General features: G+C 43.4%; 1 protein-coding gene across 1 annotated transcript in view; it reads left to right on the top strand.

Moving 5' to 3' along the window:
* Positions 1-17098, top strand: part of Fbxl13 (F-box and leucine rich repeat protein 13) — a 142853-nt gene that overhangs the window by 9271 nt on the left and 116484 nt on the right. Inside the window, exons 2-7 of the mRNA XM_075956319.1 lie at positions 313-416; positions 799-889; positions 8410-8477; positions 8926-9080; positions 9752-9861; positions 11372-11539. Coding sequence (XP_075812434.1) covers positions 313-416; positions 799-889; positions 8410-8477; positions 8926-9080; positions 9752-9861; positions 11372-11539 — 696 coding nt within the window. The remainder of the gene's footprint in view (positions 1-312; positions 417-798; positions 890-8409; positions 8478-8925; positions 9081-9751; positions 9862-11371; positions 11540-17098) is intronic.

Raw genomic sequence — 17098 nt, 5'->3', positions numbered from 1 at the left:
CACAAGATCCACCTGCCTCTGCTTCCTGAGTGCTGAGATTAAAGGCGTGTGCACCAACTGGCCCCTTATACTTAAGAGGGGTAGAAACCATGGATCTAAGCATTGTAACTATCTTGAATCTGAACAAAGATATTTCGAAGTGTCTTACATCGTACGAAATACTGGGCAGCAGTTTCTCTTCTGTCGCTCATAGGAGTTTTAGGCAGATGCAGGAGAACGGAACTGTGGTTGGACTGCGTGTCGCGTAAACACAAGAGCCACCCGGGTGAAAGCAGAAGCCCTGACTCCATGGCCTTATTCTCTTCTCAACAGGCGCTGCTATGTGGATTACTTGTGACATGTCCTGAGGATCCACTGAGATTTTTAGAGAAAATGATCAAAATTATCATTAAAAATGGTCTGGAAAACCTTCTTTGGTAAGTGTTGTTTTGAAGTATGTAAGGAAATATTCTGAAGGCCAAGGACTTTGTATAGCATCATGACAAAGTCTTGCTGATCTGGGGCTTGTTAAAGAATCCGTCAGTGGGCTCTTTGGTCCCCAAGGGTTAATGTGAACAATATACTCCTGATTTTCTCAGTGTGAGGACGCGGTCAGCTCCCACTGTGCTCCCAAGACTGAGAGTTTCAAGGTGAGGATGGAGAGAAGGGTGATGCCATTCTCGGGAGCTCAGTGAATTCTGGTGATTTGTGTGGGGGTAGCCTCCCCACCCCACATAAGTACATGACACTCAGTGATTCAATTATAGAAGTACTTCAAAATGGACTTCGTGTTGACCTTGCTCTGTAATTTCACTAAAGGGACATGTGCATCGACCCAGCACTGAGACCGAGACTTCGGAGACTGTCTGAAACATACTTGGAACAGCTTTTTGGACTGGATGACCAACTGGTAATTATTATTATTATTTTAAAATTTGTTTATTATGTATATATAGTATTCTGCCTGCATGCATGCCTGTAGGCCAGAAGAAGGCATCAGATCTCATTACATATGGTTGTGAGCCACCATGTGGTTGCTGGGAATTGAACTCAGGACCTCTGCAAGAGCAGACAGTGCTCTTAACCTCTGAGCCATCTCTCCAGCCACCCAACTGGTCAAGCACTTTGAAACACATCTTAAGTTCTGACTGAAGTACCTGAACAGACTGTAGATTTTACTGGGGAGTGTGAGATCAGAATCTGTTTAGAACTGAGACCACGTAGGAAGGTGGGAGAATGACACACACAGAGCCAAACATGTCCACGGGCCAAAGGAATGAGTAGACGTTCTCTCTTCCTGACTGCCGTTCTCCTGCTCTTCCTCTCACGGACAGAACTAGCATTGCAGAAGCAGGATTTACTAGCATGCCATGTAACCCCAGCACTCAGGAGGCTGAGGCAGGAGGATGGGAGAGAGTGAAGGGCAACTGGAGTTACTTGGCGAGATCCTCTCAAAAACGAAGCGAAAGCCTTGGAGAACTCTTTACAGCAAGGTGGTCTCCTTCCTTCCTTTGTGGTCCACCCTCCAGTGTTGGCTTGGCCGCCCTAGCGGATGAGGATACAGGGAATCAGGCTTGTAAAGCTAAGACCAGAATGCTAATGAGGTTGAACCTGAAAGCCAGACCTGGTTGTCTCTGAAAGGAGGAGCCTGCTCCAGCAGCTGGCACAAGGGGTAATACAGGAGAGGGGGATTTCTAGAATACTCTGTGTGTGTGTGTGCACAAGGGGTAATACAGGAGAGGGGATTTCTAGAACACTCTGTGTGTGTGTGTGTGTGTGTGTGTGTGTGTGTGTGTGTGTGTGTGTGTGTACAAGGGGTAATACAGGAGAGGGAGATTTCTAGAACAGTGTGTGTGTGTGTGTGTGTGTGTGTGTGTGTGTGTGCACAAGGGGTAATACAGGAGAGGGGATTTCTAGAACAGTGTGTGTGTGTGTGTGTGTGTGTGTGTGCACAAGGGGTAATACAGGAGAGGGGATTTCTAGAACAGTGTGTGTGTGTGTGTGTGTGTGTGTGTGTGCACAAGGGGTAATACAGGAGAGGGAGATTTCTAGAACAGTGTGTGTGTGTGTGTGTGTGTGTGTGTGCACAAGGGGTAATACAGGAGAGGGAGATTTTTAGAACACTCTGTGTGTGTGCTCAAGACTGTGTATGACACTGGCTCATGCTTGGGATGTGGCCTGCGTAAGCCCAAGCAAAGCTTGGGGGCTCTCAGTAAAGGTGGACATTGGAAATGGCAGTCAGAGTCGTATTCAAAGAAGGTGCCTAAGTTAGATATGAAAACGTGAGTCTCAGGTGTCTGGGTTGCTTAGTTAGCGAGCTCAGCCCAGGCCGGATGCAGATTAATTCACACTCAGAGAAAAACATTAAAAATAACGTTGAAGAATGAAACACCAATACCCAGTGTATTTGACATTTCAAATCATCGTATAGTAATATTAGCTTTATTTTAAAGCACTTTCCATTCTTATAATTTTCTGTCTATTTAGCAAGGAGGTGTTCTAATCCTTTCCCAATAGTTCTACTCCCCGGTGACATTCAACTATGTGCGCCTATGCGCCATTCTTATTCAGACCACCATGAGGAGCAAGCCAGTGAGCAGCACCCCTCTATGGCCTCTGCCTCCTCTGAGTTCCTGTCCTGACTTCCTTCGATGATGGGCTAAGATGTGGAAGTGTCAGCCAAACAATCCTTTTCTCCCCAGCTTGCTTTTGTTCACCGTGTTTCAACACAGCCATAGGAACCCTGGCGGAGACTTTGTGGTGTCAGCTTAGTGGCCACAGCCGCAACACAGGAGTCTCAGGCGAGGCTGTCTACAGTCTACAGAGCTGAACAGGATATGTTACCTGCGGCGTCCGAGCTACCTCAGCCCCAGGACGGGCTTGTGGGGACAGATTAGGTACCCTGAAGGTACTCTCTTAGATCTTTTTGAACAACACATCAACGTACGTGTATTCAGACAGCGTTCTCAGACTGGACAGTCGCTGTCTTAGTTAGGGTTTCTATTGCTGTGAAGGAGACCATGATCATGGCAACATCTATAAGTTCAGTGATTCAGTCCATTATCGTCATGGTGGGGAGCATGGAGCTGTGGTGTTGGAGCCGAGAGTTCCTATGTCTTGACTCAGAGACAATAAGAAGTCGGCTGACTGTCACACTGAGGGAAGCTTGAGAAAAATGCCTCAAAGCCCATCCCTCAGCAACACACTTCCTCCAACAAGGCCACACCTCCTACTCCCTTTGGGGGCTGTTTTCTTTCAAACCACCAAGTAGTGTTAGCTGTAGACCTTTGGAACATTTGAACCCGGGCACTGCCCTGTGCTGAAATCGTGAGATGACTACTGATAAACAGAAAACTGGCAGGTACGGCACGTAAACAAAACCAGACCAGGGAGGGGAGGTTTAAGTGCTTCCCCCTTTACAATGCCTCACACCAACAAGCATCAAGAACTGTTAGGAAACAGTGGGTTCACCTAAATGGTGCCAGAAACTGGCAAGTATGGAAGGGAAGCACTCTCAGAGACTTTGAAACAATTGCTTTAACAATCTTAGTGGGCTTAAAGAGAAGTACAGTGTTTCAGTAATGTAACAGAAACTTAGAGATGAAGAACTTTTTAAAAAGCAACAAAGTCTTAAAGTCAGTATTGTTCAAATATATTGTCCAAGATGGTGGGAGAGAGTCACTGCAATCCCTATGAGAATGTCAGTGACCCCCCCCCCTTTATTTGTACAAAATCGGAGAAAACAATCCTACAATACATATGTGCACACACAAAAGAATCCTGAGGAGCCAAAGGTGCTCTGTGCAAAAAGAATAAAGCAGGAGGCGCGGTGCTATCGCGGACCTGCGCCTGTGAATGTGTTCAGCAGGAGGCGCTGTGCTATCGCAGACCTGCGCCTTGTGAATGTGTTCAGCAGGAGGCGCTGTGCTATCGCGGACGTGCTCCTGTGAAATGTGTTCAGCTCCTCTTAGGAACACATCAGAGCACGGCCAGGGGGACCCTACTCCAGGAAGAACGACATGCGTTTTGGCGAGGAAAAGGAAACTGCCATATTGTCCTGCCTTTTTGTATGCATTAAAAGAAATGAAGTCAGTGTATTGAAGAGCCATCTGGAGAGCTGGGTGTGGTTGTGTAAGCCTGTAATTATAACACTTGAGTGACTGAGGCAGGAGGATCATGAGCTTGAACTCAGCCTAGGCAAGACTGTGGGACTGTCTCCAATAAAAGCCAGAGATGTCTGTAATCCCATAATCAATCCAGTACTGGTCACAGTAGCCAAGGAACAGTACCATTTCTATCTGCTGGTGAATGAATAAAGAAACTAGGCATACACACAGTCTACACACAGCAGAAGACTATGCAACCATGAAAAACTGGAATTCTCCCATTTCCGGAACCATGAACAGAGATAACATTAAGGGAAACAAGTCAGGCTCAGAGATCAGCGTCTTGTGATCTCATTAGTAGAATCTAAAAAACCTTGATCTCAAAAATGTTGAGATTAGAACGATGATTATCAGGGCCTGGGAGAGTGGGGCTGGCAGATGAAGGAAGCCGTGGAGGAAGCTGCAGGCAGATGTGGGCGAGATGTCCCAGCTGTAGAGAGGTCACAGGATGGCTCAGCAGGTGATGTGGCTGGGCCCCACACCTGCTGGCCTGAGTTCAGTCCCTGGGAGAGAACTTTCTGTGTCCTATGTCCTTTGACCTCCACATATGAGCTGAGGCACACATGCACACAGCATAAGTGAATAAACATGTAATAAAATAATTTTAAAAAGTTAGAAGGTTTTTGGAAGTTACAACCATAAAGAAGTGGCAGATGTTCGAGGAGATACATTTAATTGGACCTAAACATCACCCGGTATATACCGAGCTAAACATTACATAGTGTCTCATTAATATGTATACTTTTTATTTGTATGCATCACTTAAAATAATTGTAAAAAAGGAACACAAGACAAAAATAGTGCCATTGTTTTACATAATTGCAACAATTGAGTATCTCCTAGTGTTAATTATAGTCAGACATACTTATTCTATTTCTGAGCTTCCCTAATTGTATCAAAAAAGTCTTCTTATTTAATGTTCTGTTCAAGTCAGAATTCAGAGTCCTCTATTGTACTTGGCTGCATGTATCTAATTCTTTTGTAATTGACAACAGCTCTCTTGTCTTTTTTCAATTAAGGGGATCATAAAAGTGTCTTATAAACTCCATTCTCATTCTTTGTTCTAGTCATTTTTGTTGCTAGGTTTTCTATATTTACTGTAGAAATTTGATGTCATTAAGGTTCTTTCCCCACTTATTTTTTTTAAAATATAAAACCTTTAAAATTGATTCTGTATGTATAGGTGTTTTGCCTACATGCATATCTGGGTTCCTTGTGTGTGCAGTTCCCAAGGAAGCCAGAAGAGGGTGCAGAGTCCCCTGGAAGTGGAGTTACTGATGGTTGTGAAATGCTGTGTTGGTGCTGGAAATCAAGCCCAGGTCCTGTGCAGAATCACACGGTGCTGCTAACTGCAGCACCATCTCTCTAGTCCTCCCAGATGGTCTGGCTGACTGGCCTTTAATTAATACATCACAAGTCACTAATCGCTAGTGATCAGAATTACTGCTCACAACTGACAACTTGAATTTGAATGATTAAATGTCCTGTAGGCAAAAATATAATTATAGACCAGCTGTGTTCTACACTGCATACACCAGTTTCAGGGTAACAGCACTAGAGAGTCACTGTCATTAAGAACGCTGAGTGTGCAGCCCAGCATGGTGGCACACACCTTTAATTCCAGCACTTGGGAGGCAGAGGTAGGTGGTTCTCTGAGTTTGAGGCCAGCCAGGTCTACATAGTGAATTCCAGGACAGCTGCTTTTATATAGGACAAAGGTTGGGTTTCCTGTACCATCGTGGCAAGTCACAACAACCTGTAATTCTACTTTGAGGGGATCTGATACCCTATCCTGACTTCTGTGTGCACCAAGCTCTCACATGCTGTGCATTCGGGCCAATGCCTAACACAGAAAAACAAGTGCTTTCTTTTAAAGAATACTTAATTTAGCTCAGACACATCACACAACTCTTTCACTCCCTAAAGTGAATGTATTCTCTTAGGTAGTTTCAGTAAAGGTAATACTTCTTTATTACCTAAATTTTATTACCTAATTGTTGCTCAATGTTGATGTTACCTACTTTTCTCTTTGATATAATTATGCTTTTCCAGTTATATGTAATAGTACAAAATATAGAATTAATATTAAGATCTAATCTATTCCTCTTTTTAGGTAACCAATTTTAGTGTTTTTTAGTCTGTTCTTTAAAACATGAGAAATTATATTGTTTTCCTCTCCTCTGTGGCTTCTTACACACACACACACACACACACACACGCACACACACACACACATCACACATACCACACAGCACACTACACATATACACATAACACACTGCATACTCACACTACACAACACAGCACACACATACCATATACACACTACACACACTGCACACACACACACACTACACAAAACACTGCACGCACACACTGCAAATACTGCAATACACTGGAGATACATTGTACACACACTGCATATGCACAGCACAAATGTATCTATAATGTTCTATATATTTCCTCCTTAAATATGTTCAAGTTCATCTAGGGAAAGGAGAGTGAGCCTAGGACCCTTGGGCTTGGCGCTGCTGGTCTGGGAGAGGGAGGCCCTGTGCTGCAGACAAGAAGGCTTGGTAACTAATCCTGGCCCTTGGTGTCTGTCATCGGACTTCTTTTCTTCTGAGACCGGAGGGAGGCAGCCAGAATGACGCACACCTTTAGTCCCAGCACTCGGGAAGCAGAGGCAGGTGGATCTCTGCGAGTTGAGGCCAGTCTGGTCTACAGAGTGAGTTACAGGACAGCACAGCCAGGGTTACACAGAGAAACCCCGACCCAAATAAATAAATAAAAAAATAGACACATAAATAAAATTTTAAGAAGAGAGAGACTGGATAATTACTAGCCCCTGAGAAAGCATCAATTTAAATATTCCTATAATCTGGAACAAAGTATGGGAATGATGATTTGAGTTAGATTAATGTTGTTTTCTGTAAATTTAAGCGTAACATGGAAGAATGGTAGCAATTTTATAGTACTTGTGTGTCCTACTTCCTGTTATTTACAGCATCTGAGATGTAAATAATGCCTTTGCCAACATTCATGATTTAGAGGCAGGTGTTCCATGTCAACCTGATTTATATAGCAAGACTTTTCCTCAAAAGTAATATTTGTTATTAATCTAAATTGTTTCAGTGACTTTGCTTAATAAAATTGTTAGTAAGTAACTACAAGCTTATGAAAAATTATTTTTCTAAAATTGTATTTATTTGAATGTGTTTATAAAATAGAGCATTGAAAAGCAGGTGACAGTGAGCCACCCAGCCACACAGCCACCCAGCCACACAGCCACAGAGTCACACAGCCACAGAGTCACACAGCCACACAGCCACCCAACCAGCTGCAGAGTAAGAAGGAAAGAAAAATATATAGAAAAAGAAAGGTAAAAAGCCTAGAGGCAAAGCGTAGTCAAAGAGAAATGGGATAATTGAAGTTACATTGGCTAGAAACAAGCCATGCTGAGGCTGGGCATTTGTAGATAAGAATAACTCTGCACATATTTATGTGGGAGCTAGGTGGTGGGCCCCCAAAGAGTTAACAACCAAAACAAAGAACCACACTGGTAGGTTGGCCATGCTCCAGTTGTTGGCCCCACGGCCATTCATACGTGAGCAGCGCAAGCTGGATTCAGTAGTGTGTAAGGTGGGACACATGGAATTGTGTGTTACGGGGGTGAGTCTGGGAGAAGTTAGTGTAAGGAGTAGAAGGTGAACGTGCTCAGAATGCATTGTATTTTGTATGTATGGAGTTTCAAAGAATCTATAAAATATACAAAATGATACGACTTCAGTAAAAATGATAACAGACACATATAATACAGTTTGACCCTAAGAGAGACATACATGGATCTACATAGGAAGGTGAAAAAGACAAGATCTCCTGAGTGAATGGGAGTATGGGGGTCACAGGAGAGGGTAGAAGGGGAGAGGGGATGAGGGGAGAGGAGAGGAGGAAAACGTATAGCTCAATAAAAATAAAAAAAGAAAAAATACAGTTTCTAACTATGTAAGTGATATTAATTCCTCCCACTTCTCCTCAGAGGCTGTTGTCCCAGTTCCTCGGCAGCCCTGCAGGGTCTCTCTTCCACCTTCTATGCTTCACAGGGTCTCGCTAGGGAGCCCTAAGCTCTGTGCACCGGTTGTCCTTGAGATCCTCCTGCCTCTGCGGCAGGAGAGCCTCCTGCCAGGATCACAGGTGTGCGCCGCCACGCCCAGCTTTGTTCTATTTATTTCTAATGTGCAGTTCAATTACTTATCTCTCTTAGGTGACTCCAGAGCTGATGGTGAAAGCCTGCACATTTTACACTGGACATTTAGTCAAGAGCCATTTTGGGTGAGGATGCATTTTCTCCATATTGTTTGTCTTTTATCCCTTCTATTATTCACACAGAGGAAGGCTACCTCTGCCTTCTGTGCGTCTCTTATATTTGATGAGCTTGTACTTAGTTAGAATACTGCTCCTCTGAAACACAGCTTGTCTAAAATCCTTGCGTTTGTATATGTTTGGGAATTTAAATTCCCTTTTTTAAAAAAATCATCGCGAAGGTTATTCTCTGTGTAAATTGAAGTTATGAGGATGATGTTATCCCAAGATGTGTTTATTATAACGTCTTAATTAGCAGAACTTCTCCAAGTTGTGTGTGTATGTGCGCGTGTGCTATGATTTTGAGGGCGTAAAAGGCATCTCATTTCTTATTCCACTTCTTTTATTTTTGACTCTATTACCCTAGTCTCAAAGTATTATTTTGAGAATAATGTGTTTCTGTATCTTTTGCCTGCAGTGGTTGGAAGGAGGTCGCAATACCTCGTGCAAATCAGGAGGCGATCATGGCGGAAAAAATGAACAGAGCAATAGAACATGACAATTGCAGATGTCTAAAATCATTTTTCATTCACTGGTCCTCCTATGTGAAGACCACTAGAGAAAGACTTGTAGGTAAATGTCCACCCCACAGCACCCAGTTTGGGCGTTCAATTATACTGCCAACCAGCAAACCAACCATTAAACCTAGAGAGCGCGTAGCTTGGGTGCAGCTGGGAAAGCTGCCTGCTCCCCAGCCTATTTGCTCTTCCTGGCTCCTGTGTTCTAGTTATGGGCCTCTAACGTGTATCACACAATCCATTTAATTCTAGAACACATAATTCTGAATATCCGAATACTATGTGGTGGTTATGTTTCTTATGAAATGCTTAGAAGTCCAAGTTTTGTAAAAGATAAATTTGTTTTTTAAAAAGGCAATATATATGTAGGTGACATAGTCAGCTACAACCAATCTGAGAAAAGTTGGGGCTGTCTTGAGCCTCGTGATGTTGATTTAGCATGCCCTGGCTGGTATGTAGAGTGGGTATTTGCAATATTCTATCCTGTATATATTGTAGTTAGATGAGTGTTTAGGAATTCCTTCCCCCTATACAACTATATATATCTTCAGTTTCTAAGGGCACAGGGATATTTACAGGATTAAAAGTCTCTAGAGTGCCATCTAATGCTACAGCAGTAGTTAATTGTGTGTGATTAAAATGAAGCCCAAGCTGTCAGAAGCATTCGTTCATCCATCTTCAGAGACAGCTCTCGCTACTTGAAATAACCAAGTGCATTTCTTGCAGTTTCGCTGCTCCGGTTGCGAGAGATATTTTATACCCAAAGGCAAAAATTTATCGTAGCAATATGGAAGGAGAAAGCCAGACAGAGGAGGAAATCAAGAGAAGATGATTTGGTATGATATCAGACACTTTTTTTTTTAAAAAAGAAGGAAATGTCATTTTAATATTTTGCTTAAAGATATTCGTGAAGACACTAGGAATTCTTTAATTAATATTGAGATGTCTAAACTGCAAGAGTCTCTGATATGAATAAAATGAAGTAGATAAGGACTCAGTAAATTTTTTCCTTTTCTAAGTAAGATTAAGTTGCTTTTTTCCTAACATTTAATATGCCAGTTTCAATAATAAATTTATTTTAATTACTAATGGCTAAACTTGGAGAATTATTTGCAATTAGGAAACCCACTCATAATTTAAGCAATTAAAATAGAGGACCCCAGGAAACACCTGAAAACTTAAGACTCCTTTCTGTTTTCATTACTTGAGTATTTTATTGCCCTGGTTGTTCTAGAACATTCAGAGTACTTGGGTCAGATACGGAGATAAGCTTGAGATCTGCGCAGTCGTATTATTTAGTAGGCAATGCTTTTAATCTCTTTCAAATACAAAGTTGAGTTAAATAGGAAAGAGGAAAAGAAGTTGGAATTAAGTCTTTGCCCTCCGAGGGCAGGCTCGGCAGTCCCGTTCACCCACAACCTATCAGACTGTTGGGGGAGCCGGTGCCGTGTGTGCAGGAGGAGCGTGTGAAGCCCGAGAAACACTGGCGTCTGCCATGTGTGAAGCAGAGGTCCTGCTTTCTAGATGTGTACAACTGACGGACACTGAGTCGGCTGGTTTCGCAGGCCACCCTCTGTCCTCTTCCCTCTGCTTCTGCCCACGCCGGTCACGGATGTTCTAACGGTGACATAGTCAGCTACAACCAACCTGAGAAAAGTTGGGGCTGTCTTGAGCCTCGTGATGTTGATTTAGCATGCCCTGGCTGGTATATAGAGTGGGTATTAGCAATATTCTATCCTGTATATATTGTAGTTAGATGAGTGTTTAGGAATTCCTTCCCCCTATACAACTTCTTGGCCACAACAGCCACTCTGCAGTCAGTGAGCGAGGGTATGTGCTGGGCACCAAGGCCGTGATCCCTGGCATGCTGGCAGTCCTGAGAGTATGAGGTAAAGACCTCACACTAAAACTGTGTTGCTCGTTGACCCGTAGAAGTGCATTCTCGTTACAGCTTTCAGGAAATGTATCACGTTCAAGCGGGCTTGCTGTAACCAGAAATCAGACAGGTTTCTGAGACCTTTCCTCAACTCCTGTCCTGGCTATCTCCTCGGCTAACACTCCCCTTCCGTGTCCCTACACTGGTGATTCTGCTGCTGGACACGCCACTTTGTGACCCACAGTTCTCTCGTCTTTGGAGACAACACCAGGTCTCTCAAGGGGTTTCCTGTGCCAGTATTTACGATAGCTAATGGGAACAATTTGTAAACGCTGAGGTGGTCTTGGGTCACATGGCAATCAGCAGCGTGTCCCTGGTGCTAATGTTATGCCAGGGGTGGGCTTTCTAGGCATCATTGCCTTTGACCCTTAGGACAAGCCCGTGGAGTTTATAAGTTATTTTCATTGCAGATTTTAAAGCACGAGCTTCATCTGAGGAAATGGAAGTACAAGCTTTCGAAGTCCAAAGCAGTTGAGGAAAAGCCCATTAGCCCCCAGCAAAGTACCTCTGACTCGACCCTGTCGGCTGTGCCTGTGGAATTTGACATCGCAGCGCTGCCGGATCAAGCGATTACGCTGGTGGGTAGGGCTCTGTTGAATGTTTGCAGGCCTTGCGATCTGTGGAGAGCTTGGGGTTAGGGCCAGCATGTGGTGCCTGTAGCTCCCTCCTTTCTAAATTACCTGTCATGACCGCCTTTTCTATTGTAATTCACACTTGTTTGTTATAGTTCCTTATATAGTTTGGCAACATTAACCCTTTATCTAGAATATATTTGAGTATTTCCCTCCACCGCACTTAACGTTGTCTCTTTTGCCTCTCGAGTATTTTGATGTCAAGAAATAAAGCTTAAAATCTATCACTCATTCTAATAATTTCTCTTTATGCCACTGTCAGTGGTCTGAGTGACATCGTACTGCCAACACGTACATCTGTCTGTCTCTCTGACCTATTTTGTCTTTGCGAATATTTCCTTCTTTATCGAGGCTTATGCTATACATCTTAAGACAACACAGAGGACCTTCAGATAGTTTCATGCTCCTGTGCATATACTTTCAGAACCCACGACAGCAGGCTTTTCTTCCCCTTTTGTGGTGTCAGTACTGTTGAAATAGGTTTGTTTCTATATAGTCATAGCTCCACAATTCTAAAATTGTGTTTGCTTTAAACATCACCACTCATGAGCACATTTCTATGTATGACAATCAGCCAGGACGTATAGAAAAGTCTCAGATCCGACAGAGAGTTGTTCTGCCTGAAGAACTGAAGCAGGCCATTCTCTTACAGTCAGCCACCAAGGCAGTCGGACCAGTCCAGATTGTATGTTGTACTCGGTTATTACATCTTCTTGATTTCCTTCAGCCCAGATCAATTCCATAGCCTTTAATCTTTGGGCCCTTGAAATGAAAATTACGCAAGTCTTATTATAGGGCATCTCTCAAATTTGGCTTGTTTTACGTTTTCTCATGAGTCAATGCGTGCTGGGTTTTCGTTAGAGTGCACAGCCATGTCGTGTGCCCTTTTCTTTTCATCCTCTCTGTGGCACAGGGTTAATTTGGGCCTTTGACTGCCTTGGGCTCCACAACTGATCCCTCTACTGGCTTGCTGTATGTTACCTTCAGTATGTGTAGGTATGTCCCTTGTATTCCTGATCGCTCCAAGATTTTTATCATGAAGGGGTATTGAAAGGGTATCAAAGGCTTTTTCAGCATCTAATGAGATGATGATGTGTTTTTTCTTTCAGTTTGTTTATATGGTGAATTACATTGACAGATTTAAGTATGTTGAGCCATGCCTGCATCTCTGGGATGAAGCCTACTTGGTCTTTTTGGTGGATAATCTTTGGATGTGTTCTTGCGTTCAGTTTGCCAGTATTTTATTGAGTATTTTTGCATCAATTCTCTTGAGAGAAGCTGGTCTGTAATTCTCTTTCTTTCTTGAGTCTTTGTGTGGTTTGGCTATCAGAGTGATTGTGGCCTCATAGAAAGAATTTGGCAATGTTCCTTCTGTTTTTATTGTGTGGAATAACTTGAGGAGTATTGATGTATTGATGTTAGCACTTCTTTGAAAGTCTGGTAGAATTCTGCATTAAAACTGTCTGGCCCTGAACTTTTTCTTTTTTGGTTGGAAGACTTTTAATAACTGTTTCTATTTACTTATGGGTTGTAGGTCTATTTAAATTGCTTATCTGGTCTTGATTTAACTCTGATAAGTGGTATCTATTAAGAAATTTGTCCATTTCTTTTAGATTTTCCAATTTTGTGGAGTACAGGTTTTTGAAGTATGGCCTAATGATTCTCTGGATTTTTTGGAGTTTGTTGTTATGTCCCTTTTTGTTCCTGATTTTGTTAATTTGGATAGTCTCTCTCTGCCTTTCAGTTAGTTTGGATAAGGGGTTGTTTATTTTATTTCTCGAAGAACCAACTCTTTGTTTCATCGATTCTTTGTATTGTTCTTTTTGTTTCTATTTTATTGATTTCTGCCCTCCGTTTGATTATTTCCTGCCTACTCCTCTTAGGTTTGCTTCTTTTTGTTCTAGAGTTTCAGGGGTGCTATCAGGTCGCTAGTGTGAGATCTCTCCAAATTCTTCATGAAGGCATCTAGTGCTCTGAATTTTCCTCTTAGCACTGTTTCATTGTGTCCCATGAGTTTGGGTATGTCGTGTGTTCATTTTTATTGAATTCTATGAAGTCTTTAAGTTCTTTACTGCTTTCTTGACCCAACAGAAACTCGGTGGAGAGTTGTTCAGTTTTCCTGAGTTTGTAAGCTTTCTGTTGTTGAAATACAGCTTTAATCCATGGTGGTCTAATAACAAGGGGTTATTTCAATTTTTTTTTGTATCTGATGAGACTTGCTTTGTGGCTGAATATTAAGGTCAGTTTTAGAGATGGTCCCATGAGGTGCTGAGAAGAAGGTGTATATATTTCTGAAATGTTCTGTAGATGTCTCTTAAAACCATTTGAGTCATAAGATCCATCAATTCTCTTGTTTCTTTGTTGATTTTCTGTCTGGCAGACCTGTCTATTGGTAGAATGGGGTGTTAAAGTCTCCCCCTATTAATTTATGAGGTTCGATGTGTGATTTAAGCTTTAGTAATGTTTCTTTTACGAATGTGGGTACCTGTAGGTTTGGGGCATAGATGTAAAGAATTGAGACATCATCTTGGTGGGTATTTCCTTTGATGAGTATGAAATATCCTTCTCCATCTTTTTTGACTAATTTTGGTTAGAAGTCTGTTTTGCTAGATATTAGGTAAACTACACCAGCTTGCTTCTTGGGTCCATTTGGTTGGAAATGTTTTTTCCAACCCTTTCTCTGAAGTAATGTCTTTGATGTTGAGGTGTGTTTCTTGTGTGATGTCATACCCATTCTGTTAGCCTGTGTCATTTTATGGTGAATAATGTTCATTGATATTGAGGGATATTAATGACCATTGAGTCCTGTTAGTTTTGTTGGTAGTGATAGTCTCTCTCTGTGTGTGTTTCCTTTCTTAGAGTTTTGCTGCTCTGAGATTATCTATTGCCTGCATTTTTGTGGGTAGAGTTAACTTTTGGGGATTTTTCTTTTAGTACCTTCTGTAGGGCTGGATTTGTGGATAGATGTTGTTTAAATTGGACTTTGTCATGAAATATCTTATTTTCTCCATCTATGGTGTTGAAAGTTTTGCTGGGTATAGTATTCTGGGCCAGCATCCAAGGTCTCTTAGAGTCTGCAAGACATCGGTCTGGGCCATTCTGGAATTTAGAGTATCTGTTGAGAAGTCAGGTGCGATTCTAATAGGTCTGCCTTTATATGTTACCTGGTCTTTCCCCCTTGCTGCTTCTAATATTCTTTCTTTGTTCTGTATGCTTAGTGTTTTGATTATTATGTAGGGAGGGGATTTCTGTTCTGCTCCAATCCATTAGGTGTTCTGTAAGCTTCTGGTACCTTTATAGGCATGTCTTTCTAGCTTGGGGAAATTTTCTTCTATGATTTTGTTAAATATATTCTCTGGGTGTTTGAGCTGGGCTTCTTCTCTTTCTTCTATTCCTATTATTCTTAGGTTTGGTCTTTACATAATGTCTCAGATTTCTTGGATGTTTTGGGTTAGGAATTTATTGGATTTAGCATTTTCTTTGACTGATTAATCTATCTCCTCTATTGTGTTTTCAATGCCTGAGATTCTCTCTTCCATCTCTTGTGTTCTGTTGGTGATGCTTGCATCTGTGGTTCCCATGTGCTTACCCAGACTTTCCATTTTCAGGATTCCTTCCATTTGTGTGTTTTCTTCATTGCTTTTATTTCCATTTTCTTGAGCAGTTTGTTTGTTTGATTTAGCTTTCTTGGCAGTCTTTTAGGGATTTATTGATTTCATCTAATTTTTCTTTGTCTTTTTCTCAGTTTGTAAGGAATTTTATTTTATCTTTTATCACCTTCATAGAGTTGTTTTAAAGTCATTTTCTTGTGCTTCAGCTGCCTTGGAATATCCAGGGCTTGCCGTCATGGGATAGCTGGGCTCTGGTGGTAACGTATTACCCTGGCTGTTGTCAATTGTGTTCTTTCCCTGGAGTTTAGGCATCCGGTCTGGGGTGATTATAGATCTAGGGGCTGACTTCTGAGTTTGTCTTTGTTCGACGGGTGTTTTGTTCCTTGGTTTCTGTTTCCTTGTTGGTATTCATCGTGGTCTGGATTTCTAGTGACCCCTGCTCTAGCAGGGAGTCTCTGTCCAAGTTTGGAGCTGGCCTTTGGTGGTGGGGCTCTTTTCTACTGACAGGTGTGGAGTATCTCTCTGACTGTTGTGGTCTGCCCCTGTGGTTCCAGCTGGTGTGGTCTGTGTGTGAGCTGCGGAACTCCTTCCTCAGACTGACTGGCGTGGTCTGTATGTGAGCTGCGGAACTCCTTCCTCAGACTGACTGGCGTGGTCTGCAGAACTCCTTCCTCAGACTGACTGGCGTGGTCTGTATGTGAGCTGCGGAACTCCTTCCTCAGACTGGTGTGGTCTGCAGAACTCCTTCCTCAGACTGACTGGCGTGGTCTGTATGTGAGCTGCGGAACTCCTTCCTCAGACTGGTGTGGTCTGCAGAACTCCTTCCTCAGACTGACTGGCGTGGTCTGTATGTGAGCTGCGGAACTCCTTCCTCAGACTGGTGTGGTCTGCAGAACTCCTTCCTCAGACTGACTGGCGTGGTCTGTATGTGAGCTGTGGAACTCCTTCCTCAGACTGACTGGCGTGGTCTGTATGTGAGCTGCAGAAGTCGGTCCTCAGACTGGCGTGGCCTGCATGTGAGCTGCAGAAGTCCCTCCTCAGACTGACTGGCGTGGTCTGTATGTGAGCTGCGGAACTCCTTCCTCAGACTGACTGGCGTGGTCTGCAGAACTCCTTCCTCAGACTGACTGGCGTGGTCTGTATGTGAGCTGCGGAACTCCTTCCTCAGACTGGTGTGGTCTGCAGAACTCCTTCCTCAGACTGACTGGCGTGGTCTGTATGTGAGCTGCAGAAGTCGGTCCTCAGACTGGCGTGGCCTGCATGTGAGCTGCAGAAGTCCCTCCTCAGACTGACTAGCATGGCCTGCACTGAGCAGTGCGGATTCCACCAGAGTTGGAAATCTGGGCCCAGCAGTGGCCCAGCAGTGGTCCCGAGGTGGTGCTGGGTTTCAGACTGTTGTGGACTGTACCTGAGCCCCCATAGTCTGCCAGAGGTGGCAGGAAAGGCCGCCCTCAGGGAGGATGGTGATGTGGGAGGGCTTGGGAGGGGCAGTGGGTCTTGGAGGTTCCAGGAAGTGGAACAGTCCAGCTGGCAGGACTCACCCTCTCAGACTGGTGTGGCTTGCACCAGAGCCATGGACTTCCCTGCAGGTGGGGGCAGGACCCAGCAGGAGTAGGAGGGGGGAGGACGGGTCCTGGGAAACAGGGCAGAAACGTTGCGGCTCAGCTGGAATCAGGTCACTCACCTGTTCTTCACACTGTGTGGACTTTGAAACTATGCGGTTTCTAGGTCTGGTTCCACCAACTCGAAACAAGTCAGGTTACCATTTAGTGATTATTTCTTTGGTATCATTTTTTGCTCACTAAGGAATGCTGCTTCCTTAACAGCTGGTTGTGTTCACGTACGGTCAGACAAACTGCCAGCCAAACTCAGAGCTGACGGGAGGGTTGGCAAA

The sequence above is a fragment of the Microtus pennsylvanicus genome, chromosome 22, assembly GCF_037038515.1.
Source record: "Microtus pennsylvanicus isolate mMicPen1 chromosome 22, mMicPen1.hap1, whole genome shotgun sequence".
Lineage (NCBI taxonomy): Eukaryota > Metazoa > Chordata > Mammalia > Rodentia > Cricetidae > Microtus > Microtus pennsylvanicus.
Note: the sequence above shows the minus strand (reverse complement) of the source record. Positions and strands in the feature narration are given on the sequence as shown.